Genomic DNA, 27,811 nt, shown 5'->3' with positions numbered 1-27,811 from the left:
TCAAGCTTGCCATCAAACATATGAATGGAGTGACCTTGCTGGCGGATGTGGACCAAGGACAGCAAGTTTCTCTTGAGTTGTGGGAGATATAGAACATGATCCAGAAGAAAGTCAGGAAGATCAGGCAGTTTAAGCCTGATTGTGCCAAGCCTTGATGGCTTGATTTTTGACTGATCTGCAAAGTATACTGCTCCATCAACATTGTCAGTGAAATCTTCAAAAAAATCTTTCCTGAATCAAGCAACCAATCATTTTTTGAAGAAGCAAGTGAAGCATTAAACAAATCTTCATTTACTCCAATGTTACATTGTGCCTCAATATAGTGAGCGGATTCAGGTTCTTTACCTTTGTTTGTATCATCAGTTTTACCTTTCTGCTGGTTTCTTTTCTGCTCAATTTTGTTCCATGGTAGCTTGCATGTAGAAGCATCATGTGATCCATTTCGTTTGCAGCGAATGCAATGCAGATCTGCTTTTTCTCCTTGAGAATGTCTGCCCCCCTGCCTCTGAAGTATCTTCCTCTTCCTCTTCGTCCACCTCTTCCTCTTGTAGAATCTTGAGCAGGATGCTTTTCTTTATGAGCAAGGCAAACAGTCTCTTCAGAAGATTCAGGGATTGTCTTCTTTCCAAAGGCTTTCTCTCTTTCAGCAAACTTTTTCACAAGAGAGTCAAAGGTTATATCTTTAAGATTTCCATTTGCTTGTAAAGACTCAAGATAATTGGAGTAAGTAGGATAGAGTGCCTTGAGAAAAGCAATAAGAGGGATATCCAGCTCAACCTTAGTGGATTTGATATCATGCATTATGGATTTTACTTCAGATGCAAGAGCAAGAGGATCATTATTTTTCAGTTCAAGAGTGAAGAGTTTAATCATGAGCTGAACAACTTCAAGTGCAGAATGTGAGTCATAGAGTTCTTTGAGATTTTGTAAAGCTTCAAAGGCAGTTGAATATGATGAAATATGGCTACTTACTTCTTCATTTACAGATGTTGCGATTAATGCATATGCTTTGCTATTCTTGTTATCCCAGATGACGAGCTCTTTGTCTGATGTAGGTTGTACTGGGTCACTGTCTCCTTCTCCAACACACACTCCCTTCCACAACTCATTGAAGATGAGGGTGTGTTTTATCATCCGGGACCATTCAGGATAGTTCTCCTTGCCAGTGAGAACTATTCCTACCATAGAGATGATTGAATGCATTCTGTAAAAAAAACTTTTTGCTGATAGAAAATAATACTTCTGCTAGTGTACTCAAAAAAGCATTCTCAAAGGATTTCAAATCCACAATGTGACTCATATAAATCCATCATTGTTTAAATTCACCTCACATAAACCTCATATAAGTTGTATATAAGTTCATCATATAAATCTCATAAAACTTTGCCTTATAAATCTTAAAAAAACTCCACCTTATAAATCTTATATATCTCATATGAATCCACCATATGAATCTCATATAAACTTCATATAAGTTTTATATAAATCCATATAAATCCACTATTATATATGCATATGGCATACGTCTCCTTTTAAAAACTCAATTACCAAGTGAGATGATAATTTCAAATATAATGACAACCACAAAAAAAAGGATCATACGACTTATATTCAGCTCGTACGATGAAGATGAATAAATAACCAACTCTCACCATAAATTCTGAATCTGTGAAATGCTCAGAAATGTGATGAGTTAATAGATGATTGCATCGATTCTTCAATGTCCACGGATTACTGCTTAGTTTACCTTTCACGTGATTACAAATTCAATCTTGGAATTTATATAAAGCAGCGTTTATATAAAGCAGCGTTTTAACACAACATTTCTGGGATTTATATAAAGCAGCGTTTAACACAGTGATTCTGGAATTTATATAAAGCAGCGTTTAACACAGCATGACAACGTATAGCCAAAACACATTCAACGTATATATACCAGTGTTCTTCAGAACGGAGCAGCATTCCAGAGTGCATTCAAATCAGGAGCAGCATTCAAATCAGGAGCAGCGTTCATACATTCCTTTGGCATGTAGATAGACTCATTCCAATGCGTGCTCGCTTCTGCCTGCCTCCAACGCCTACCATTGTCAAATCCTCTAACGCTTCTGACAACGTCCAGAATGTATTTCAGAGGATGAGCAATGCAGGTTACAGTGAATATGAAAAAAATGGTCAGAGAAGAGGGCGCAGCACCAGTGTTCATGTGACAGTGTGGAGCAGGCTACCATATTTATGAACAGGCAGCATTTTTGAATGGAATGCAGAGGAGCAGAATAGGGAGTTACAATAGCTAAAAAAAAGGGCTGGCTCTGATACCATGTCAGGCCAGGCAGTAACTCTCCAAGGGCAGAAAAACTGATTGGTGTGTTTATTTCATAGGTATGTTATTGTTTTATACATTATGAGTGATTGTTCAGTTCATCTTCCGATGACTGTTCACGTTCCTGATTTATTTATGTTACAAATTCCCCAATCATGAAGATTAGGTGTCAACAACGAGGATGCAATGGCGAGGGCAAAGTGCATAATCCTTCACGAGGTCAAAGATCATGTTGTACCACATATTGCTGAAAAGAACACAACAAAGATGTGAGATACTTGACGACCTTGTATCAGGGCACTTCCGTGCAGCGGAAGATGCTATTGGAGAACCAGCTGCGGTCATATCAAATAGATCCATTCCTCCTCAGATTGCAGGAGATTCGTGACCAACTTACTTCCATAGGGTCTACACCGGATCCAAAGTTCATGGTGAGGACTGCCCTGAATGCAGTCTCCGAGGAGTGGGAGACATTTGTCCAAGGCATTTTGGGCAGAGCTACTCTTCCAGGATGGGAGGAGATGTGGGTAGCTCTTCGCCAAGAAGAGATCAGACAATTGACCAAGGTAGGGAGTAGTGGAAAGGGAAGTCGAATCAAGAAAGAGGAGGAGGAGGATGCGGCTCTAGCATCTGCGGGACAACAAGGGAAGAGGAAGAAGAAGGACATCTCCAAGGTGAAGTGCTTCCATTGTGGGGAGCTGGGACATTATGCATCCCAGTGTCCAAGGAAGAAAAACAAGGGAGAGGCTTCCGACTCCAAGGCAGCTCCAGCTAAGGTGGAGAAAGAAGTCGAGACTGATGAGGTCTATGCCATGAGTGCTCATGCACCTCTAGAGAAGAGGTGGGCAGACATGGAGTTGTAGTAAGTTGGACTACATACTAGGGGTAGGATCCTTGAGGTGCCCAAACTCTTGGATCACATCCGGCTATGGGAGCCCTTAACGACAGTAGCAGGATGACAGAGGTCGGGTGGAGCAAAGTGTAGTGGAGCAGCAAGGCAGTGCTTGGGTGTAGAAATCTAAGGCAATGCAGTGGAGGTTGCAGTAGTGCGAGAGGCACAGAGGTGTATGCAGCAGCGCAGTGGCAGCAGAGGGAGCACAAGATAGCAGCAGAGGCAGCTTCAGTTTCATGAGGCTTCCAGACTGACCAGGATGTTAGTATTTGGGTAGATCAGTTACTTACTTCTCGATAACTGAGTTGCAGTGCAGCAGTTAGCAGTGACAATGCTAGGGGCAGCATGGGCAGCATATTGAGAGGGAGCTGCAGTAGAGATGTAGCAGTGGCAGTGGCATTGTCATGGGCAGCAGTACAGGAAGCAGCAGTGCAGATGATGTGAGGCAACAGGGCAAGGATCAACACAGGTACCGGTGTGGAAGGATCAGTGGGATGTTTCAGTGGTGGAGCATTACTAGAGCACATTCCTTGCTAAGAGGGATGTTGGAAATACTGGGGGGGGTGAATCACTATTCCTTTCAATTAGTATTATTATAAATCTTTCAGAGCATTAGTTAATCTTCAATTATTATTAGTGTTCGTACAATGATAGCAGCAAAGAAAAGGAACACAAATGCACACAGTTTTTAAGGTGGAAACCCCCTCTGGGACAAAAACCACCTGAACGTTTTTTAATAATTCTTTAATCTTCAACTCCAATTGAAAAGAAAACTCCAAATTCCTAGAATCTAGAAAAGCATTCTTCTCCAGCTCCCACTAGATGGACACTCCAACGCCCAAGATTCTTTAGTAGTCAACTAAACGGATGCCCCAACACCCAATTAGTTACAACTCACCCTAGCACCACCCTACCACCCTGAAGTTTTCACAGGCTTGAACCTGTTGGTGACTTCATGCACCAACCTAGCACCACCCTACCACCGTAAAGAAGAATAAAAGAAGAATGGACTCCCGTACCAGGGAAAATGGTGCACTTTACAATGATATAGAATGATGCAAAAGAAGAAGACACACTAGACCATAACCCCAACTATGACACAACCACCTAATGATGATCCTAGACCTCCCGACACTGCCTCTTAAACTCTTGGCAGATAGACACTTGTACAACTTTTACAATGATGCTTTTACAATGACTCTGTACAATGATACTTTTACAATGACTATATGCAGTGTTACCCACTTGAAGAGTTCATGTGGTGAACTTCTTGCTGCTGTTCTGCACCTTGGTTGCTGCTCTTGTCATGCTACCCTTTCTCACTCTTCAGAACATTAGATTATGCATTGAGTCTTATCTTGTTGAATATATAATACCTGCAAAAAGTCTTCAAGGAAATACCCATGACATGATAGTAGCAAAACTTACCTCATCTTGCAAAGCATATGTCAATGCTAAACAAAAACAACATATTAGAATACAGAGAACCTAATGCAGTTAAGAGATGAACATGCATATACAGAAGATAATTACCTGGAGCTTACCTCTGCTGCATCATTTTGCTGCACCTTGCTTTTTGCTACCCTAGAAAGTCTAGTCCTTTGCACCCCTTGACAACACTTGATCTAGGTTTTTTCTTGCCTTCTAGGAGTATGATATTGAATCTGATGTATCTCTGTGATTTCAGATCCCCAATATGTGATCTTCTGTCTTGTAGTAGCTCTCTGAGTCTTCTTTCCAATGGCACAAGTTTGACCCGATTTAGATTCTTCAAGGCAAAGTTATGTCCAATCTCTCACAATGACCTAATTATGGACTAGTTCAGTAGAGCAAACTTGTACAACATGCCACGTGTCACTGTTTCCTCCTTCGGCTCTAAAATTGATCCACAGAAAACTACAGTCCGTGCACTATCCGCCACTTTTTGTAAAATTCCAATCCACTTCTCAAAGAGAGAGTTATGACGATTTTCCCAAGTTCACTTCTTTGGGATGAAATTCGGGAGCCTGCAAAAACTCTAACTTCGATAGATCATATCTCCGAAAATATAGTGAACCGAGATCTGAAATTTGGTCACGACGTTCATCAGGATTTCGGCTCAAATGGGTTTTAATTTCAGAATCTAATACTTCGTAGAAATAAAGTTATAGCGAAAATGCCATGATCACTACTTTTGGAGGATATATGAGATTTCTTTTTATAGAGTTGAGAGGGGCTTCTATAGAGAATCTTGGAGGAATTTTAGGAGCTTAAATTCTTTTATTAATTATTGACTATTCAATGACCAAAATCAATGATAAATGCCCTACCACAACCCCATGGGGTTTTAGCCCACTAATTGGGGTTACTAACTTCAATCTTGAATAACTTACAAACTATGAGGAATTACAAGGAGCGTTATATACCGATAGAAATATATTTTTGAGTAGAGTACTCCTATAATTCTTATGAGACGAGAAACGATGAATGATGATGCCCAATGTGCCATGGAGGTTCAGGGTCATCCTTGGTGCTGCTTGGGTTGACATCGCATCAAGGGCTTTTCTTTGAGAACCGTGGCTATCCTAGTCGACCCAGCTGATAATGAGAAGTATGAGGATGCAATGGCGAGGGCAAAGTGCATAATCCTTGACAGGGTCAAAGATCATGTCATACCACATATTGCTGAAAAGAACACAACAAAGGAGATGTGGGATACTTTGACGACCTTGTATCAAGGCACTTCCGTGCAGCGGAAGATGCTATTGGAGAATCAGCTGCGGTCGTATCAGATGCAGAAGGGGGAGCAGATAGATCTATTCCTCCTCAGATTGCAGGAGATTCGTGACCAACTTACTTCCATAGGGTCTACACCGGATCCAGAGTTCATGGTGAGGACCGCCCTGAATGCAGTCTCCGAGGAGTGGGAGACATTTGTCCAAGGCATTTTGGGCAGAGCTACTCTTCCAGGATGGGAGGAGATGTGGACAACTCTTCACCAAGAAGAGATTAGACAGTTGACCAAGGCAGGGAGTAGTGGAAAGGGAAGTCGAATCAAGAAAGAGGAGGAGGATGCAGCTCTAGCATCTGCGAGACAACAAGGGAAGAGGAAGAAGAAGGACATCTCCAAGGTGAAGTGCTTCCATTGTGGGGAGCTGTGACATTATGCATCTCAGTGTTCAAGGAAGAAAAACAAGGGAGAGGCTTCCGACTCCAAGGCAGCTCAAGCTAAGGTGGAGAAAGAAGTCAAGACTGATGAGGTCTGTGCCATGAGTGCTCATGCACCTCTAGAGAAGAGGTGGGCAAACACGGAGTTGTAGTAAGTTGGACTACATACTAGGGGTAGGATCCTTGAGGTGCCCAAACTCTTGGATTACATCCGGCTATGGGAGCCCTTAACGACAGTAGCAGGATGACAGAGGTCGGGTGGAGCAAAGTGTAGTGGAGCAACAAGGCAGTGCTTGGGTGTAGAAATCTAAGGCAATGCAATGGAGGTTGCAGTAGTGCGAGAGGCACAGAGGTGTATGCAGCAGCGCAGTGGCAGTAGAGGGAGCACAAGATAGCAGCAGTGGCAGCTTCAGTTTCATGAGGCTTCCAGACTGACCAGGATGTTAGTATTTGGGTAGATCAGTTACTTACTTCTCGGTAACTGAGTTGCAGTGCAGCAGTTCGCAGTGACAATGCTAGGGGCAGCATGGGCAACATATTGAGAGGGAGCTGCAGTAGAGATGTAGCAGTGGCAGTGGCATTGTCATGGGCAGCAGTACAGGAAGCAGCAGTGCAGATGATGTTAGGCAACAGGGCAAGCATCAACACAGGTACCGGTGTGGAAGGATCAGTGGGATGTTTCAGTGGTGGAGCATTACTAGAGCACATTCCTTGCTAAGAGGGATGTTGGAAATACTGGGGGGGGGGGAATCATTATTCCTTTCAATTAGTATTATTATAAATCTTTCAGAGCATTAGTTAATCTTCAATTATTAGTGTTCGTACAATGATAGCAGTAAACAAAAGGAACACAAATTCACACAGTTTTTAAGGTGGAAACCCCCTCTGGGACACAAACCACCTGAATGCTTTTCTAATAATTTTTTAATCTTCAACTCCAATTGAAAAGAAAAATCCAACTTCTTGGAATCTAGAAAAGCATTCTTCTCCAGCTTCTACTAGATGGACGCTCCAACGCCCAAGATTCTTTAGTAGTCAACTGAACGGATGCCCCAACACCCAATGAGCTACAACTCACCCTAGCACCACCCTACCACCCTGAAGTTTTCACAGGCTTGAACCTGTTGGTGACTTCGTGCACCGGCCTAGCACCACCCTACCACCCTAAAGAAGAATAAAAGAAGAATGGACTCCCATACCAGGGAAAATGGTGCACTTTACAATGATATAGAATGATGTAGAAGAAGAAGACACACTAGACCATAACCCCAACTATGAAACGACCACCTAATGATGATCCTAGACCTCCCGACACTGCCTCTTAAAATCTTGGCAGATAGACACTTGTACAACTTTTACACTGATGCTTTTACAATGACTCTGTACAATGATACTTTTACAATGACTATATGCAGTGTTGCCCACTTGAAGATTTCATGTGGTGAACTTCTTGCTGCTGTTCTGCACCTTGGTTGCTGCTCTTGTCATGCTACCCTTTCTCACTCTTCAGAACATTAGATTATGCATTGAGTCTTATCTTGATGAATATATAGTACCTGCAAAAAGTCTTCAAGGAAATACGCATGACATGATAGTAGCAAAACTTACCTCATCTTGCAGAGCATATGTCAATGCTAAACAAAATCAACAAATTAGAATACAAAGAACCTAATGCAATTAAGAGATGAACATGCATATACAGAAGATACTTACCTGGAGCTTACCTCTGCCGCATCATTTTGCTGCACCTTGCTTTTTGCTGCCCTAGAAAGTCTGGTCCTTTGCACCCCTTGATAACACTTGATCTAGGTTTTTTCTTGCCTTCTAGGAGCATGATATTGAATCTGATGTATCTCTGTGATATCAGATCCCCAATATGTGATCTTCGGTCTTGTAGTAGCTCTCTGAGTCTTCTTTCCAATGCCACAAGTCTGACCCGATTTAGATTCTTCAAGGCAAAGTTATGTCCAATCTCTCACAATGACCTAATTATGGACTAGTTCAGCAGAGAAAACTTGTACAACGTGCCACGTGTCACTGTTTCCTCCTTCGGCTCTAAAATTGATCCATAGAAAACTACAGTCCGTGCACTATCCGCCACTTTTTATAGAATTCCAATCCGCTTTTCAAAGAGAGAGTTATGACGATTTTCCCAAGGTCACTTCTTTGGGATGAAATTCGGGAGCCTGCAAAAACTCTAACTTCCATAGATCATATCTACGAGAATATAGTGAACCAAGATCTGAAATTCGGTCACGACATTCATCAGGATTTCGGCTCAAATGGGTTTTAATTTCAGAATCTAATACTTCGTAGAAATAAAGTTATAGCGAAAATTCCATGATCACTACTTTTGGAGGATATATGAGATTTCTTTTTATAGAGTTGAGAGGGGCTTCTATAGAGAATGTTGGAGGAATTTTAGGAGCTTAAATTTTTTTATTAATTATTGACTATTCAATGACCAAAATCAATGATAAATGCCCTGCCACAACCCCATGGGGTTTTAGCCCACTAATTGGGGTTACAAACTTCAATCTTGAATAACTTACAAACCGTGAGGAATTACGAGGAGAGCTATATACCGATAGAAAGATATTTTTGAGTAGAGTACTCCTATAATTCTTATGAGATGAGAAACGATGAATGATGATGCCCAATGTGCCATGGAGGTTCAGGGTCATCCTTGGTGCTGCTTGGGTTGACATCAATGACAACCTCAAATCATCTTTAGATCAACAAGGGAGTGTTGATTTGTGGTAGCATCGGATGTGCTCTAGCCATGAAAATTGTGGGAGAGACTAAGGCACATAAGATCCAAAACCTAGAAATGGTTTGGGGAAATTCCACTCGGTTGGAGAGATATTAAAATAATTAATATTTATAATTGGGTTCATAAGTTTAAACTTAGGAAAATTAAAATATTAATGGGTATTAATATAAAACTGGGTGAGAATATTCTAGATAACATAGATCAAGCCAAATCTAATCTTAGTCATTGATTAGAGACTTAATCTCGGCCGTTGAAGACTCAACAGGAAAAGTATAAGAGGAGGCTTGAAGGTTAGTTGGAGATACACCAAACTGATCAGTCAGTTTGATTTTTTGGAGTGGGGCTTGCTGAGAAAATTTAAGCTAGTGGTCTGTTGCAACGAGGGGTAGTGAGTAAATATCAGAGAGGTAGGGATTGTGCCAGAGGGTCAGCGCAGAGACTAAAGAGGCAAACGTAGAGGCAGCTAGAGCTATGCAGAGGCAGTTGGGGATTGCGCAGAGGCTGAGGGGCCCGCGTGGGTGATGCAGAGGGCCAGAGAGCTGATGCAGAGGCTTCAGGAGCTCAGCTGAAGCTAGCAGGGTTGACGCAAGGCGAAGAGGAAGCGTTAGAAGGATTTTTGTGGGGCAGACTAGAGCTGAGAGGATGAATATTTGTCTCCGAGAAGAGGTATTACTGTCGTGTAACAATCTCTGTTGGGTGAGCCATTTCTAGCACCCTAGTTGTACTCAAGAATCTGCATAATAATAAATGCCTCAGAACCGCTGCACCGGTTTTCCTGCGATGGGTTTTTCCAAGGACAATTGTCCATAAATAATGGTGTCCCTTGTGTGTTTGTCTTAGTATTTCAGTGGCTGATCTGTATATGACTTAACGCTGCATTTGTGTTTATTTCAATATTTATATTTATAAATAACTTGTTAATGGAATGAACAAGTAGGAGAAATTTAACCAGATAATGCAGTAGGGATTTCTAACGTGTCAGACTTAGAAATTTCAACAGAGAAAACTTGTAATCATCTGAATTATTTGCTGAAAGTAATAGAAGGATTCTGGATTCATCTCAAACCAACTCGTGTCCCTGTGAGTACTTCTATGTTGTTATTTTCTCATTTTGTTTAAATGTGCATATGTTTGAAATTAATGGGAATTCTGGGTATGATAACATTGAATTTAAATCTATTTGAAAGGCCCTACGACAATATTATCAATTACACAAATTAGTTAATTAGACTTTTTGTTTCAATTAACTTCTCCACATCTATAAATTGTCCCTTTCCCTTAAGTATTAAATATATTTTGTTGGCTGTAAAAGCATTTTACAGGGATCATCTGTATATGACTAAGTTAAATAATCTGTTTGATCATTTAATCAATCATATATTTTCTTAAGTTCAACCTTACATATCTCTTCAAAAGCTAAATTCTGCTAGAGGTAAAGAGTCAACCCTTCTAATACATCATAAGTAATTAAAAATCTGCACCCGTTTAAACAGTTTAGAGCATTGGTCATCCAAAAACTCAAAACAAACAAAACATTATAGATGCTTTGGCATAATTCATTTACCTAGAATTATCTACAAAGGTACAACAGGTTGTTTGAGGCACTTTGACTGAACCTTTTGAGGCAGATTTGACCACAGTTGACTCGGACTTTTTAAGGCATATTTGACCTAGAATTTTGGGCTGTGTTTGATCGAAGTTTGGGCAGAGTTGACCAAGATTCTTGGGCAAAAGTTTGACTAATATTCTAGGTAGTTTGGACCAGGTTTGACCTAGCCAGTTTGTGTGGTCAGATTGACCAAGTTTGACTGAAAAATCAGATTGTATCACTTGTTGAATTGAATATAAATTTCTCCTAGAAAAGGTTGTTGGATTTTGTCCCAAGGTTGGGTTTCCCAGGTAAAAAATTTGTGGTGTCTATTATGCTATTGTGATCTCTACAATTCTATTTTTCTATTGCATTTATAGATGGGTTTTCTGAAGTGTGATTGCTTAATGATACTTTGGAAAGTGCAAAAATATCATTAAAAGTAGTTATCGATAGCAGAAAATTGTGCTTGTTCTCTTAGCACTAGGAGATCAAGAGTGTTAAGAGAAACATTCCTAGATCACCATAGTTTCACTGACTTAAAAGGTCAAGAATGTTGGTAATGTGAAAAATATTTTGAAAATTAGATAAAATGTGATTAAAAGATGGACAAACTAAGAGAATGTGTTTTTCATCTTCAACCCTCTTAGTGTCGCAAAGGTGACAAACTCTTTCATCCCATGGTGTTTTGGGAATTGACCAACTACCAGTTTCACTATGAAGCTCATGAGAATTTGTTCTTATTTTAGCAAATGTTTATTTTCTTCTTAACATAAGTTGAGACACGGCCAAGTGATTGAGCCTTCGGCTCAGTGATTGATCCTTCGGCTCAGTGAGTAATCCTTCGGCCAGCCTTGACTCAAATCAGAAAGTGCATACCCCCTTCAAGGTAATTAAATGGATGCATAATTGATCTTATAATGTTAAATGGAGTAAAGCTTAGTTGAAAAGGGGGGTACCTTATTTTCGAGTTTGGGGGTTGATCACCTCCTTATAATATCTTAGTTTCCTTTTTCCCTCTAACTCTTTATCACCCCACAATTTCTCCTTAAATTTTGATGTAATAATATTTTTAATATTATCATTATTTTGCAAAATGATCTCCTCCTTTATCCTCTTGTGGTCTAGCTAAGATTGGGCATCCTTATGCCATTCCCACTTGAGCCAAAGGTAGGAGTTTTGGCTCGATTTAGAAGCAATTTTAGGAAACCTCCTAGCTTCCATGTTTTTTAACTTCTTATACATAAGATACCTAGTCATAACCATGCTTTCAATGGGGAAAGGGCTTGCTTTAATCAGGAGGATAGGATAGGGAGTATTTCCTTTAATCTTAAGGTTGTTATAAATTTCTTTTGAATCTATTCTATCTTTCTCCACAACTCTTTGGAGTGACGAGAGTATCAAAGAGGAGTTTTTTAATTCCATATCCAAAGTTCTATTGACTTACAATTGTTTTCAAACCCATTGTAAGATATACAAAGATATAGAAAAAACAATTATAAGAATGAGTAAAAGGGGCAATAAGGTTCTTCAACTAAGTATGACTAGTTGAAGCGGGGATTGCATACAAGAGAAATTCGGGAAACAGTCCTTAATTGAGGCAATAAACAGCTATCCCTCATAGGAAGATCAATTCTCATGAAATCCATGGTTTTAATGCACTCTTTTTATATATAGTATATACAGCTAGTTCTAGTATCATTGTGACCTAAAAAAATTTAAGAAGCATGTTTAGAATTATTTTTATGTTAATGAATCCAAAGTTTTAACCTAAAGATTAAGTAGGCCTAGGAATAAATGGCCTAGTGACATTGATTATTTCATTAGGTGTGAAGGACACAACGAGCTCTGAAGATTAAGGAGTCTCCTAGATGAATCTTGAACAGAGATATTGAAGCTATTGAAAAGGTTCTACTATATGAAACATGAATAGGATCAATAAATTCATTCATTAAAACATCATAACAGTAATCGAACAAGCAAATATTGAATTTGGGCTTAGTGAATGTTTCAGCAAATGGGAGGGCCTGTTCGAAGTACAAGAAAAATATCCCTAGGACTGACCAATGGCTTAAAAAGAAATCTCAAAATATTAAAGATTTCACATCTGATGGGAAATGAAAGAAGCCCATGAAATGACTGGCCAGAGGAACTACTACATGTGATCTGATAAAAGTATTTCAACGTATACTGAAAACCCTTGCATGTTTCAAACATCAACTATGAGTAAAATGCCAGAAACTATCTTGGTTTAGAATTGGGAACATACAGAGTTTGAAACCTTCAATTAATACGAAGTCTATTTAATGTTCGAAGCCTTCAAGTAATACCATTCAATAATGTGGAAAAAGGGACCGGGGCCTAAATAAAATTGTATGGATAGTGGCTTATGACAAAGTACTTCTAGAAGAAAGAAGAAAGTGTTAGAATTGAAAGGGTCAAGGAAATGCAATTCATGCAAAACTCATGAAGGAATTACAATGAATCTATTTTAGGGTCTAGTCTTTTTTGGAATTATATATGGACGAAATGCTTAAATAATTTAAAGATCTGAACTGAATCAAAACCTAAACTACCAGATTCCAACTGTCAATATGTTTCATCAGCTAAACTCGAGAAAGCAAATAATAGGTCCCCAAGAAATCAAATGAAGATTTCAGAAAATACTAAAGATTTTGAAAATTGAGAATGGTATAAGTTTAGCAATATAGATACTAAATTGGTAGATTTTTTAATCCAAGGTCATTAATGGAAGCATTTTGTAAAATCAATTTGGATGATTAAATTAAATAAAATCTTCTGAACTGGCAAATATATACTTGTTATCTACTTTTGGCTTTGTTATTGCCGCTTAGTGTATGAACTGAGTGCTTGGATATGATGTCTTCCCTCCATGAGCTAGGCAAGGAATTTTCTTATTTAAGTGCTTGTGAGTATTAGTTAGTTATTAACATAGTAGATGGTTTTTCATTTAATCTAGATCAAAATATGACCAACCATGGTGGTTGCTTCAAAAATGGTTGTTGCAGGATATAATGTGGGAGCATCTGGAGTTTCTCAAAGTTCCACAAATATGGTTCTGCCCCAACAGCATGGTGGGCCATCAAATTTCCCCACCTATTCCAACCCACAATTCGGTGGGCAGTCAAATCTTTCTAGTGGTGCAAACATACCACTTGGTGGGTCCTCAAATTTTTCTGCGCTTTCCAACCACCCTTCTCATTTCCAAAATATTGTTAATCTGACTCAGAATCCACTACATGCACAGTCAAACTATGGCAATAATCCCAACCCTACCCAAAACCCAAATTATGGGCATCCAAGACAACCACCTCCACAATAACTTTGATGTTGAAACATGTGTTTCCAGCAGATCAAGTTTGGTACCTAGCTGGAGAAAATTATGAAAATATCAAAGTTACTTCTCAGTTGATGTTGAAACAGGCACTTTTCAGCAAGATCAAATTTGGTCCATAGCTGGAGAAAATTATAAAAATTTCAAAGTTACTATTCAGTTGAATATTAAAAAGGATGTAAAGTGGATGTTTTTCTGCTTCACCTTTTATTACAAGATTTTGGTCAACTAGTGCATATATTTGTTTCTTCCTTTCTTGAGGTATGGAGATGATTACTTGATGATAAATGAATATAATTGGGTTTGCTTTCTAGCTAAGCATGCTATAGTTTAAGCTTATGTGTGAGCAATCATTTTAATAGATCGAAATATCATTCCTGCCAATGCAGGCTGATTACAAATTTTCTTCATAATTCAAGTATGAAATGATTATTGTAATTATTTTGTAAATCTGCATGGTTGATATAAGATGCCAATTATTCTTTATTTTGAACCTGTGCATCTATGCGTGGTGCTCTGAATGTCATTACCTTGTCTAGTTTGGTATTGTACATGACACCATTTATACAGCAATTGTCATTCTATAATACCTCAAATGGATCTTTATTTAGAACTTCTCTCTCTGGGAAAATGCACATCCATATGCTCTGATGTTCTTAACTAGTATGGTAGATCATGCACCTTTACTTTGAATATAAATGCTTAAAGCTGTCGAGGTTTGTTAAAATGTGCTTTTCAATTTTAGGCTCCATGTCATGTATGCGGTTAAAATTATCCCTTTTTTCCCCATTAGCTACTTAACAATACCAGAACGATTGAGTCAACTCAAATAGTGGTTATCTGGTTAGTATTCACTTAGCGCTACTTTCAGTTATTGTTTTGTTAAATATAACAAAAAAATTTGCTGAACTTGTTTCTATTAAAATAGAATGCTAAGTTATGGTTCTTTTTTGTTTTCCAAGGAAAACCTTGCAGAAACCTGAGAGTACTTTCGTTTGATCCACATATGTTAAATGGGGTAAATTGTTGGTTCCTAAGTTCCAAGTGTTGTTTTTCCACAACACTAGAGAATCTAGGTTAGAGTTTAGAAATTTCTGACGTAACCAACTCAAATGCCACAACAAACTACTTTGCACAATGGAACAAATACAACAACAAGTCAACGTGTGCACAAATAGACAACTTTTTACAATATTTCAATAACCCACCTTTGTTATATTATCAATCTATAATACAACAGTCTACGACTCCCATACCAGGGATCATGGCCCTCATACAATCATCGACACATGAATGTACAACTAGCGTTTGATGTCAACAACTATGACAGCCAATCTACCTTGAACAATGTACAACTGACCAACCAATTGATGTAGCACACTTCACAGCTCCCCTTGGTCGTACCCTGAACACATTTTCTGGTCCTTCTGCTCCCAATCTGTACATCTGCCTCTATCAATGATCCTGCTCCTTTAGGTCACTGAACACAACTCCAATGTGCCCTCTATTTGATCATTAGTCCATCAATGAATCAGCACATAGCATCTTCTTGCGAGTTGTTCACAACTATGTTTGTGAACAAAACCTAGACTACTCCTTGCTGCTCCTCAGCTCATGGGGACTTCTTTCCTCTATTGCCTTCCTATGCTGCATTAATGAGGAAAACTTAGGGCATGAAGGGCTGCCCATTATGACTTTCAAATGTCCTTCTCCAACCATCAACTTAGGGCTGATTCACTAGCCCACTTAGGCTGCCACTTCTTCCTTCAAGGGATCAACGACTAGGCCTCTCCAAGTCAACCTTCTTACAACTGTCAATGTCCTCAACCTCTGATCTATGGTTGCAAAGACACCTTATTGCTGCCCTCCAACAGACCTTCAATATGCCTTTGAACTTCTGTCCTAAACTAAGACAAGTCATCCACTAGCAAACAAAAAATCTATGGAGAATACATACCTTTGGATTCTGCCACGTCCTTGGCTCTGAGTATACACAGATCTGAGGTATTTTCAGCCTGGTTAGGACATTGCAACAGCCCTCCATCCTGCCTCAATTCTCCCCCAAAACTTCGTTGGAAACTTCCCTAACAACATGCCTTATCTGCCTTCATACTCGACCTTCCCATAGCTGCTTGCTTTGTTGTTTTTTTGCCTTCAGAATGGACCTTTTTGGCCTCCAAACAAACCACTACAGGACTTCGTCCCTACCTGTAATCAAACAGAAAAATCGACCCCTACTCCTTGAAGATTTCAAGCCCAAAACATGCTCAGAATTGTGTCTCTTTTACTTGGCCTTGCTTCCATCAAACTTGGCTCCCTTGCAAAGACATAAATCACCCAAACACATCTCCTTTTCCTTCTTCGCTTGAGCTTTGTGATCTGCGACCTATTTCAGATAGCCTCCAATGGTTTTTTGCTCTTTGGATGATGCTAATGAGGTCTCCGTGTCTCTCTATTTATAGGCTTCTCTAGGGTGTGCAACGATTGGCCCTTGGGGCCTCCTCTTAAGCCAGCCGACTTGACTTCTTTGTTGCAAGGCCACATGAAACACTAATAAATTAATATCTCATCTTCTAGACTTCCTCTCTTAGTGCTTGAAGCCACCCCTTGCTCCTCTAAGGATGCTCTTCCATCTCCAAGGGTTAAATCATCAAAGGTCTACTTGGTTTCACACCCACAAACTTGGGGTGCAAAGCCCACATCTGGGTTCTTAGCTCACCAAGCCCTTGTGTGGTGCCAAATCCTCCATAATCTTGAACCCTAGGATTTGGAGTACCTCCCAAGCTACAAATCTCAACACTCCCTCTTAGCGAGGGAGGTATTTCCAACACTAGGGAGTAACTTGTCATCATTGTCACTATTGGCGATACTACCCCAACTCTTGGCACTCACCACTCTAGCATACCCTGAAGCATGAACTATGCTCTTCTCGGAAGTATTGCTGCCATTGGAAGCCTCCTGCTACTTCTTCTTCTTAAATGCTTTCGGGCCATTCCATGATTCCTTCTTGCTAACCGTAGAAGCACCCTTGTTCCCCACTGCCCACACGCTCTTCTTGGGTTGCACATTCTCTCTCTGAATCTGCAAACCTCCACTAGAAATTGGTTCCCTCTGAACCTCTAAAACCTGGACCTTCTCTTACTTCTCATTTTGATAATCTATAGGCTTGCTCGTCAGCATATATAAACCATTCTCCCTAACTCCAATGACCACACCACTAGAGCTAGAGCCTTTAGGCCTAAGCTTTGCTTTCCCATCCTAGAAAATCATGTCAAACCCATTCTGCTCGATCACTGAGATAGACAACACGTTATATATTAGCTCTAGTACATACAATACATCTTGAATTCTCATCAACTGACATGACTCCATCTTGAATGGCACAACACTAGATCATCTGATCTCCTTTTGACTCATGTCATCCACCACCATGTGCAACTTCAAGTCCCACTCAACTAGAGTCTTGAACACATCTTGTGAACCTATCATATGCTTCGATGCACCACTGCCCATGTACCATGCAACCTCGTCGATGGCACCCGTAGAGAAATGAGAGATCGAAGCAAAATCCTCACTCTCCAATCTCCTAGAGAGGTCATCTATCTTAATAGAAGTGGTGACACCTGCAACCTTCTTCCCCTTCTTCTTCTCATCATTTCCCTGCTTCTTCTTCGGACACTTCGTTGAATAATGACCATACTCGCGACAGTTGAAACACTTCAACCTACCCAAGTCCTTTTGACTGCCCTTCATCCTTGTTGCAAGAGACATGTCATTATCAAAAGCCTTCTTCTTTAGATGAAGATCCTCGTCTCGCAACTCTTCCTTAATGAAGTCATCCCACATCCTATTCCAGTCTTCTAGATTCTCTCTGGCAACAATCCCTTTGATGAACGACTTCGATTCTGGAGTAAACCCCTTCAAAGTAATCCTTACCATCTTGAAATATGTAATAGTCAATTTGATGGCGACATGCTCATCTTGAACCTAAGACAATCTTGTGAGATACGAAATCACCCCTTCACCCTTTGTCATCTTAGTGGCCTTCAACTTATCCTGCAATACTAACTGTTGGTTCTCGTTCTTATTTTGGAACAAATCCTTAAGAGGTTTCCACATCTCATGGGGAGCGTTCTTACCAGACATATGTGGTATTGAAGGATCTTTGACACCATCTGGGATGATCAACATGGCCCTCGTATCCATCTCTTCGTGCATTTCCAGCTCCTTAGGATCAGTCGACTTCTTGATCTCTTTCTCGACAAAGCCCCAGATCGTGTTCACCATCATAACCAACTTGATCCTTTCCTTCCATGGACTATAGTTAGACAACACTTCCAACCTATCCTCATATTATAGACTGTTGAAATATGTAACTAGGTTCGGTCTTCATAATTACATGTGTAATCATGATTTTATGTAATTGATGTAAAAATAAAATTATTTTGTAATGCTCGAGTCTGGGTTTCATGCTCAAGGAATTTTAGTTTTATAGATGAAGCTCCCATTGAGAGCTATTAAGATTTGTCATCAAGTCATAAAGTCTATTGAGTCAATGTCAAGTATTAAAGACCCATTTGGGCATGTTATACATTGTAAAAATAAAATTTATTTGAGTCACACCCTCCAAGACCTTGTCACAAGCACTCCCTCAAGTCAGCCTTCAAAAGAAATGAAGACAATTCTAGAATAGCATGTTGGCCTAGGCACAGGATCAAGTCGGCCTATCTTGCATGGACAAACCACTATATATAGGATCGACATCACTTAAAGAACAATTCAATCAAGGATCTGAAATAGAGAAGGAAGTGCGAGAAACACTAAAGAAAGGACTCAACATCAAGCAAAGAGAGGAACGAAAACTGAGGTATTTTTGGAACTGTGTTGGGCTATTCTCCTCGCATGTGACAAAAACTAGGGTTTTTGTAGTAGTATCATATTAGTCCCTGAAGACGTTATCAAACAAGTCACAAATCCAACATTCTTCCTGGTCGAGGTCGCAAGGAGAATCCCTCGAGTCAATTGAAGAAGGAAATCACCATCAAAATCCATAATTCAGCCCACACGTGTGAACTTGCAGAAGTTTCAGGCAGTCGAGAATTGCAACATTGTGGAGGAAGGCCAAAAATTTTAGAATAATCGAAATTTGCAGTGCTAGAAATCAGTTTGACTAGTGTTGACTTGGTCAAGAAGAAGAAGCAGTGGAGAAGGGTCTTGTGACTTGGTCTTGGAGAGGTTAATAGGTCAAGGGTCATGGTATTGGAATTTGTCTCTTGAAGATTCTATAAGAAGAAGATTTTGAGGTTAATAGGTCAAGGGTCATGGTATTGGAATTCGCCTCTTGAAGATTCTATAAGAAGAAGATTTTGTTTGGGTTTTCCTCTCAAGTTGGAGAGGTTTTGGCCCTGGCTAAACACCTACATCTTGTGTGTCTTGTCTCATTATTGTTTATGGTTTGGTAACAGTTTGATGAAGAACACTATAATAATCTAAGTCAAAGAAGAACCTAATTTAAAGAAGTAAAAAGTATTCACAAGAAGTTATCATTACTAGAGAAATCACCCTTTTGTTTTTGCCCTAGATTTCTCAACATGGTATCATATCTAAGGTGACAAATCAATGAAGGGCGGCTTATCAAGGGACACTAAAACATTCAAGGACCGAAACTGTAGGAGAACATCAACGCAGATCTAGAAGATAATATCATCCTAAAATTATTATGAAGTTAAGATCTACAAGGAAGTGTCAAAACCATAGATTGAAGAAGGCTTGGGATCCTCGCTCAAGTCATTATCAATGAAAAGGAACCTCAAAGGCCCTACCTCTACTCAAGTTGAAGAAATCTAAGTAACTTGAAGTTTACTCATCCAAGAGAACAAGATCAAGGACGTTGTCATCATTATTAACAAGGACATTGTCATGATCAAAAGTTCTAAGGTGATCTCCCTCTCTGTGGAGCCAAGGATCACTCTTGAAGAAAACTATCTTCATCAAGGAGAAGTTTTCTATTATCTATATCATGCAGCAAGTTGAAGAGGCATTTTCACAAGTTAGTATATTTATGCCTACATTTAAACCTGTCAAAATGTCTTTTTGCAAGGAAAACAACAAGTTGGTTGGAGCTTCAAATTTTCTTGCATGGAAGAAAATCACATATCTTAATCTCATAGAAAATGAGGTCATGGAACATGTAAAGGGCTCAATCACAAACCTCCAAAAGAAGATGCTCAAACACTGGCAAGATATATAAAAGGGGAAGTAAGGGATCAAAGGATTCTCATAGAATCCATCAAGGATCCCCTCATTTCCTATGTATCTAAACTTGAAACTTCCAAAGAAATATATGACAAATTGGTAGAGTTTTTTCCGTAAGACTGCAGGTGAAGTAATCACGTTAAGACAAAAACTCTACAAGCTAAGGATATCAAATGAAGAAGGAATAGCCTCATATTTTATGAGGATATCTGAAATATGGAACCAACTTCAAGATCTAGGAGAAATAATGTCTGACAAAGAGATGACTACCATAGTACTAAATGCACTACAAGAGGAATGGGGTAATTTTACATCAAGCATTTATGGGACAAAGGAAGCTACTCCATTCAAGGATCTTTGGTTACTATGCAAGATTAAAGAAACCAGGCTAAAGGAAAAACTGATGTAGGATCAAATGAGCAAAATCAAGCATATGCTACAATGACAAAAAACAGGAAAATTTGGAAAATTTGGTCTTCAAAAAAGAAGTGGAATATGGCTAAAGTTCAATGCTATGGATGTCAAGAATATGGGCATTACAAGAGAGATTGTCCTAAGCTCAAGAAGGACAATAAGAAAAAGGGAAGAGAAGAAGCTCATTTCACTGAAGAAGTGGAGGAAGATGAAAAAAAGAAATCCAAGAAAGAGGAAGTAAAAGATCACTACTATGATTGAGATAGTCCTCCTCATGTAGTTCTTTTCAAGTTTCTGTTATTTCAATTTTTCTGTTGTAAAATATGGCTAGCGTTAGTCACTAAGGAGCATGATAGGATGCACCATGGCATCATAGAAGCATTGAAAGCAAGAGCTTGTCACAGTGACCTATTGAAGGATATAGCTCTTGGTAACCTCATTAGAAACATAAGTAGTATTTATGAGAAAAAGAAAAAGTCATATAGTACAAAGTTCATCATACATCAGTCAAAGGAAACATTTGTTGGATGAGGATACTAAAGATCCTCTGTTGGAGTCTTCATTAAAAGATTCACCGATTAAAAGGAAGCAAGTGTTTCATCAAGAATTCCAACTTGTACAGGATTCATGGGATGATGGTATGATATCGATAGAAGTAATGCAGGTCAAGGGAGTGAAGTTCTTTCAATCAGGCAAGCTGTTGAAGGAAGTTTAGATGACCAAAAGAAAGAGACGAGGTATGTATGCTTGTACTTGATAAAACAGTGATGTCATATGGTTGCAGATATCATGAATGAATGCTCTAACTCAAGAGCATGATCAAAAGAAAGGATCTCCTCCTATGAAAGGATACATGAAGGCATGGTTCACACATTGACTAGATGAAATCAACATAATATGTCCTCATATGAAATATGAGGTGGTTGACAAAGTCGAAGAAACTATGTTTGGAAGTTCTTGGGAAAAAATTTTGTGAATAAAGAAAGGAAGAGATCGTGAAAAATGCAACTATGGAGAAGAGAATCAACATCCAAGGACTAGAAGATTTGACTATGATATCTCCATGGGAAAGATATGAAGACCCTGATAAAGTCTGAAAAAGAAAGAGACCCTTGACATAGTTTATCTTTTTGGATATGTGTCAATATATATGCAGGATGTTGATGCAAACAGGAAGGTGTCATGATGAAAGACCATCACAAAGGTAATTTTGACTTAATGATCATCTCTTATTTTTGAACAATATTTGGATGGGCTTATGCAGGGCTGCTAAGGGAAGAGCTATGGAAGTCTTCTACCACCGATGCTCATGTGACAAGATGAAAGGTCCTTAAAGAAACATGACATGAAAATGGTATCAAGGCATGAAGGCAAGCCAAATATGGACTAATGAATCATTTTCCAATGAAAAGAATGATGACATGACTGACATGACTCATGGATGAAAGTGATGGATGGTATATACCCTACGAAAAAGTCCCACAAGATGTAATCTCTATGACAAAAGAAATTCATGACATCAAAGAAAGGAGTTTTACAAGCAGTGGTTTATCCCATGATCTCCACTGAGAGAGCTGCTGGAAGCAAGTCCCTGGTCAAAAGGGAGCTTGGTCAAATCCTTGATTAAGAGGGAGTTTGGGTACATTCCTTTTATAGGAATGGGCACATTCCTTAAGTGGAATGGGTATGTCCTCCCTAAGTTGAGAGGTAGAGATAAACACATCATTCTTGTCTTCACTTCGGAAAATAGAATAGAGAATTCAATAAGCATCTTGTCTTCACAGCGCAGTCTCTATTTTCCATTTTTTTAATGGCTGTTTGGTCTAGCTTTTGGTTATACCAAATCTTTTCGGAGTTTCTTTGAGCTCTAGCTCTTTGACCAAAATCAGGCCTTGTCCATATTCCATTGAAGAATTACAAATTGCATTGTCTTTAAAATTCTCGATTGCAAGAAATTATAGGTGGTATCGTTTGCAAACACTAGTATATAATACATTGACTGTTGAGTATAACAGCGATTGTTGAGAAGTGAAGCCAAGATAATTGCGGGTGAAGCCAAAGGGAATTGCGGCGTCAAGGACGTGCACGTGGCAAGGATGTGCATGTGCGACCATACTTACTACCGCATAAACTGCAGAGTGAATAACCATACCGGTCGTTTTTTGAGCTCTGAGTCACCATTGGAAATAAACAGTTTAATCATCCATCGTTCTGTTCAAGATCTCTACAACAAATCGGGAGCTGTCGTTACCTGTTACGTGCGTTGTCAACGCCCTCAATCTCTTTGCAACATCTCTTTGCAACAAAGTCTAGCTATTAATGAAACCCAATGACGAAATGTCGTGACCAATCAAATAATAAACAAAGGAACATCTAAAAACAAAGTGGAAGTACGAACTAAATAATGCAAGGTCAGTATTAAAGGTTAAGAAATATTAAAATAATATGTTCCAATTCGAAATCAATTATAAAGTTGACATATATAGTAACTAAACGGTTGAATACACTATTTAAGGATCACACAATGTGATTTTTACCACATGCTTCTATTAATAAAAGTAGTTACAGCAGCCACATAATCTGTATTTCTCACTAAAGCTTTCCACATCGTTTTTTTTACAAATTAATTTTATAAGAAAACTATTATCACTTCAGCTTATTATACTTTTTTTTTCTACTTAAAGTATCTAATATATGTTATAGTCTTGTTATAGTCTTTCCACATTAGGTTCCTTTTCTAATAGCAATAAACATAGCAATAAACATACTAACTATCTATGTTATATAAAACTTGTATTTCAGATCGCAGAACACCAAAAACATATGTCTATCAAAAATCCATAGGGCACTCTTCACTATCTATGTGATATTGATATTTTCATAGTTTTGCAGAGAACCATATTCAAAAGCAGAAAATTTGATCACACTAGTAGCTTCCATGACTCCTTTGGAAGGAATGTCTCCAACTTTTGGGTGGAACAAGGTGACTTATAAAGTGGATATAATGTTATTGAACTATTTTTCATATTTAAGTATACAAGGGAAAATAGTAGTATTGGAATTTTTTTTTACATATTATTAAAGGAAATGGTATTTGATAATATTGTAATGGATTTTTATTAAAAAGTGGATATAAGGTTCTGGTATTATTTTTCATATTTAAGTGTATAAGGAAAAATAACATTATTGAAAAAAAAATTAAAAATTACATATTATTAAAGGAAAAGGTTGTGGATTTTTATTAAAAATGAAATTGTTGTAAAAAAATTATAATCTATATAAATGTTAACATATATATAATATATATCAATGTTATTATTAGTGCAAATTATTATCATGTAAGGAAAAATATATTTATATTGATTTAGTAAATGAATTTTTAAAATCAAATATAATTAATTAAAAAAAAAAAACAATTTTGGTTTTTAAAATATGTTGACATAATTTTCAGTTACCTAAAAACACTAAGTACCTTCATCTTCAATATGGAGAAAAAGCTTTTGACACTCTCCTATAGAAAGAAAATAATGATATTGCAAGATGATATGATGCAGACATGCTCAAAAGTGCCCTCATGAAAAGACCTTAACAATATCTTAAAGATGATTTTTTAGTAATTAGAAGTCAATATGAAAGGTGCAAAAAGATTTGGATGATATTGTTACCAATAAAGATAGAAACCTCTTGCCTAGAAGATGATAGTCAAAAACTACTAACACAAATCAAGTAGTGAAAGATTAAGATGTAGTGCAATCGTAAGTTAGAACATGAGAATCAAGATTTTGAGAAGACAATAGTGAATTAGAGAAGGACGAAGAAAAATATTCTACAAAGAAACTTAATAAAAAATTGTGAACAAATCAAAGGCTTAAAGAATAAGAAGCTCAATGCTAAACTTAAATTTGACAAATCAAAAAATGATGATGAATATTTCCATTTAAGGAACCACAATGAAGGTTTGCTTGCACAAATCAAGAAGTTAAAGAATGAAAATAAAACACAATCAAAGTTTGAGTAATGTTTTAACAAAGAACCACTCGTCAATAAATAAACAACGATTGATCTAGTTGAAGCATGGATATTGTTAGATGTATTACTACAAATGTTGGAAAATCCAAATATTTTTACCAATAAACATTTAATGATCAACGAAGAGTAACTCAAGTATGTAAAAAAGACATACTACCGAATGTAAAATAAGAAGGCATGGTATGGTAAGAAAATATCATGTTATAACGATGTCTTATCCACATCCAAATCATAAGTCGACGTAGAAAATAAGTGAAGATTCTACTATATTAAACATAAGTTCAAGTATGAGCTTTGATCATAATAGAAGTTATCACCACATAGTTCCACAAAAACATAAGTAAAGGTGATCTGACAATGTCACAATTTGACAAATATGCTTAATGCTTAGAAGATCATATCATCTTGTATTATCAACCATCAAAATTTAAAAACTGGAGAATCATGAGATGGAACTACTATATATATATACTTTGAAGACAAAAAAAAAAAAAAACTTTTAAAGGCAAAGGTAATGATATGTGTATAATGATAAATATTTTTCATAAATATAATTTCTAAACCATAGAAGTTTGGATTAATATAATTAAAAGATGCATTATATGAAGACACACCTTTATGTGAAAGCTCAACTGAGGCTTATAAAATACCTAGGCCATTCGTCATTGTGACATATTCTCATATTATACATTCAATTTATTATTTTAATAAGTAGTGATTCTTTTATGTTATTTAATTCATTTTTTATCTTCGGTTTATGAAACAAGTTGTTCATGTCATACTTAGGGAACACACTTTGTTCATTTCACCAACTACCACATAGGCTAGTTAACAACATAGATTGTAAACATTTAACTTGGAAGTAATTTGAAAAGTATTTCAGAAGATAAGAAAGTCAAGATTGATATGTTCCTGAGTGATTTTCCGCCATATTATAATGACAGGGTCAAATTTGATGAACCTAATACCCTAGAGGAAGCAATGAGAAATTCCAAAGACCTCTATGAATCGAACAAAAGAAAACCGTCATTGCAAAAGGCTTGGGATGAGAAGAATAAAGATAATATGGAGCAGAGGAAAGGGTACAAATTTTCAATAATAACTCTCTAGAAAATTAGACAGGTTAGCCCACACATAGTGAGCCAAAGAAATCATACTTCTTAGGGAAGATGCAAAAATATCCACCCCTTAAATGTTGTCACTTTTAGGGAGGCCACATGTTTGAGGATTTCCCTTGTAAGGATGCTAAAAATAGAAGTATACACAAGGTATAAGGAGATGGTATAGTGGAGGACATGGGTAGAAGCATGCCCAAAATATATGCAAGCTTGGATAATTGACAAGATAATCATCAAGCACACATGATCAAAGTTGAAGGTAAGAATAATTACCAACCCATAGAAATTTTAATTGATATTAGAGCTAGTCATAATTACATTAACCCAAATATTGTTGAAAGATTAGCTTCAAAAGGAGCAAACATGGTGGCGCTTGGTTAGTTCAACAAGCTACAGGGGTAAAGTGAAGGCTTAATGAGTTAGTAGAAAAGTGTCCAACATACATGAATGGTGTAAATACCAAAGCATATTTAAGCATTATTCCATTGGGATCATATGACTATCTCATAGGCATGGATTGGTTGGAAAGGAATCATGTTAACCTTGACTACTATAACAAGGAATTTAATTGCCTTGATGAAGGGGGGGAATGTAAGAAGGTTCATGGAATTCCAAGACTTTCTTCAATAAGGGAAATATTAATAGTGCAAATGAAGAAAAGTTTTAGAAAAGGATTCCAGATCTATGAAACTCATACAAACGAAGGGGCCAAGGATAAAGAACCTAACAACGAGGATTATCTAGTGCTAAAAGAATATAAAGAAGTTTTTGGTGACACCCCAAGATTGTCACCTAAAAGGGATATTGAATTTTCAATTGATTTGATGATTGAAGCTACATTATTTTCTAAAACACGATACATAATGAGCATACTAGAACATAAGGAGTTGCAAATGTAGATTTAAGATATTTTGAAGGAGAAGCTACATTAGTTTCTAAAACACGATACATAATGAGCATACCAAAACATAGGAAATTGCAAATGTAGATTTAAGATATTTTGAAGAAGGGGCACATGCACTTGAGTGTATCACCTTGGGTTGGTCCAATACTATTTTTTATGAACAAAGATGGTACATCAAAGCTCTACATAGACTTTATATAACGAAACAAGATGACAATAAAGAATTATTTACCAAGGATGAATGACTTATTTGAACAACTAAGAGAAGTTAAGGTGTTCTCCAGATACCCTCAAGTTAGGATTACAAAGGAAGACATGAGTATGACAACCTTCAAAAGTATATATGATCATTGTGAGTTTGTTGTGGTGAGCTTTGGTTTATATAATGCACTAGTTGCCTTCATGTGTTTGAGAAATAAATTTTTAAAGAGTTCTTGAACATGTTTATCATAGTATTTTTAGATGAAACCGCTATATGTTCAAAACCAAAGGAAGAACATGAAAAACATTTGAAGTTTGTATTACAAGTACTTAGAGATCATCAACTCTATGTTGAAATAAATGTTCCTTATATCAAATGAAGATTCATTATTTGCGTTATATCATCTCAGAGAAGGGAATAAATGTGGACCCATATAATATTAAATCTATTGTTAAATTTGTTATCATTCTCACCATATACTAAGACACATTTAAAGTTGATGCCCTATAGACCTTGTCAAAATAAAAATTTCATTTCATTTCATTATTGAATTAAATTCTTGGCCTACATTTTAACTGAAGATATGAAAAATATTTGATGTTTTTCCATTTAATCTAAAATATTTACGTTTTTTCATTTATTTTAGATACTTAGTTTATGAAGTGAATCAAGTTGTTCAAGATATATTCATTTATTAATTTCATTTGGTATTACAACTCAGTGTCTTTAATTCCCTCATTTTGCCATTTTTTTAAAACGCTATTTGGTTTGGATTTTGGTCACACCAAATATTTCCAGAGTTTCTTTGAACTCT

The 27,811-nt window shown here is 37.6% G+C and overlaps 1 protein-coding gene across 1 annotated transcript in view; it reads left to right on the top strand.

The window, feature by feature from the left end:
* The window catches only part of LOC149192354 (uncharacterized), a 257,294-nt gene extending 242,726 nt beyond the window's left edge, over positions 1–14,568 (top strand). Inside the window, exon 9 of the mRNA XM_089404560.1 lies at positions 13,750–14,568. Within this exon, the coding sequence (XP_089260686.1) occupies positions 13,750–14,063 (314 nt within the window). The 3' untranslated portion in view covers positions 14,064–14,568. The remainder of the gene's footprint in view (positions 1–13,749) is intronic.
* The last annotated feature ends 13,243 nt before the right edge of the window (positions 14,569–27,811 follow it).

Source organism: Pinus tabuliformis, chromosome 2_2, assembly GCF_031772625.1.
Source record: "Pinus tabuliformis cultivar Carrire ecotype Pingquan chromosome 2_2, CPIR1, whole genome shotgun sequence".
Lineage (NCBI taxonomy): Eukaryota > Viridiplantae > Streptophyta > Pinopsida > Pinales > Pinaceae > Pinus > Pinus tabuliformis.
This window is presented reverse-complemented; position numbering and strand designations above follow the sequence as displayed.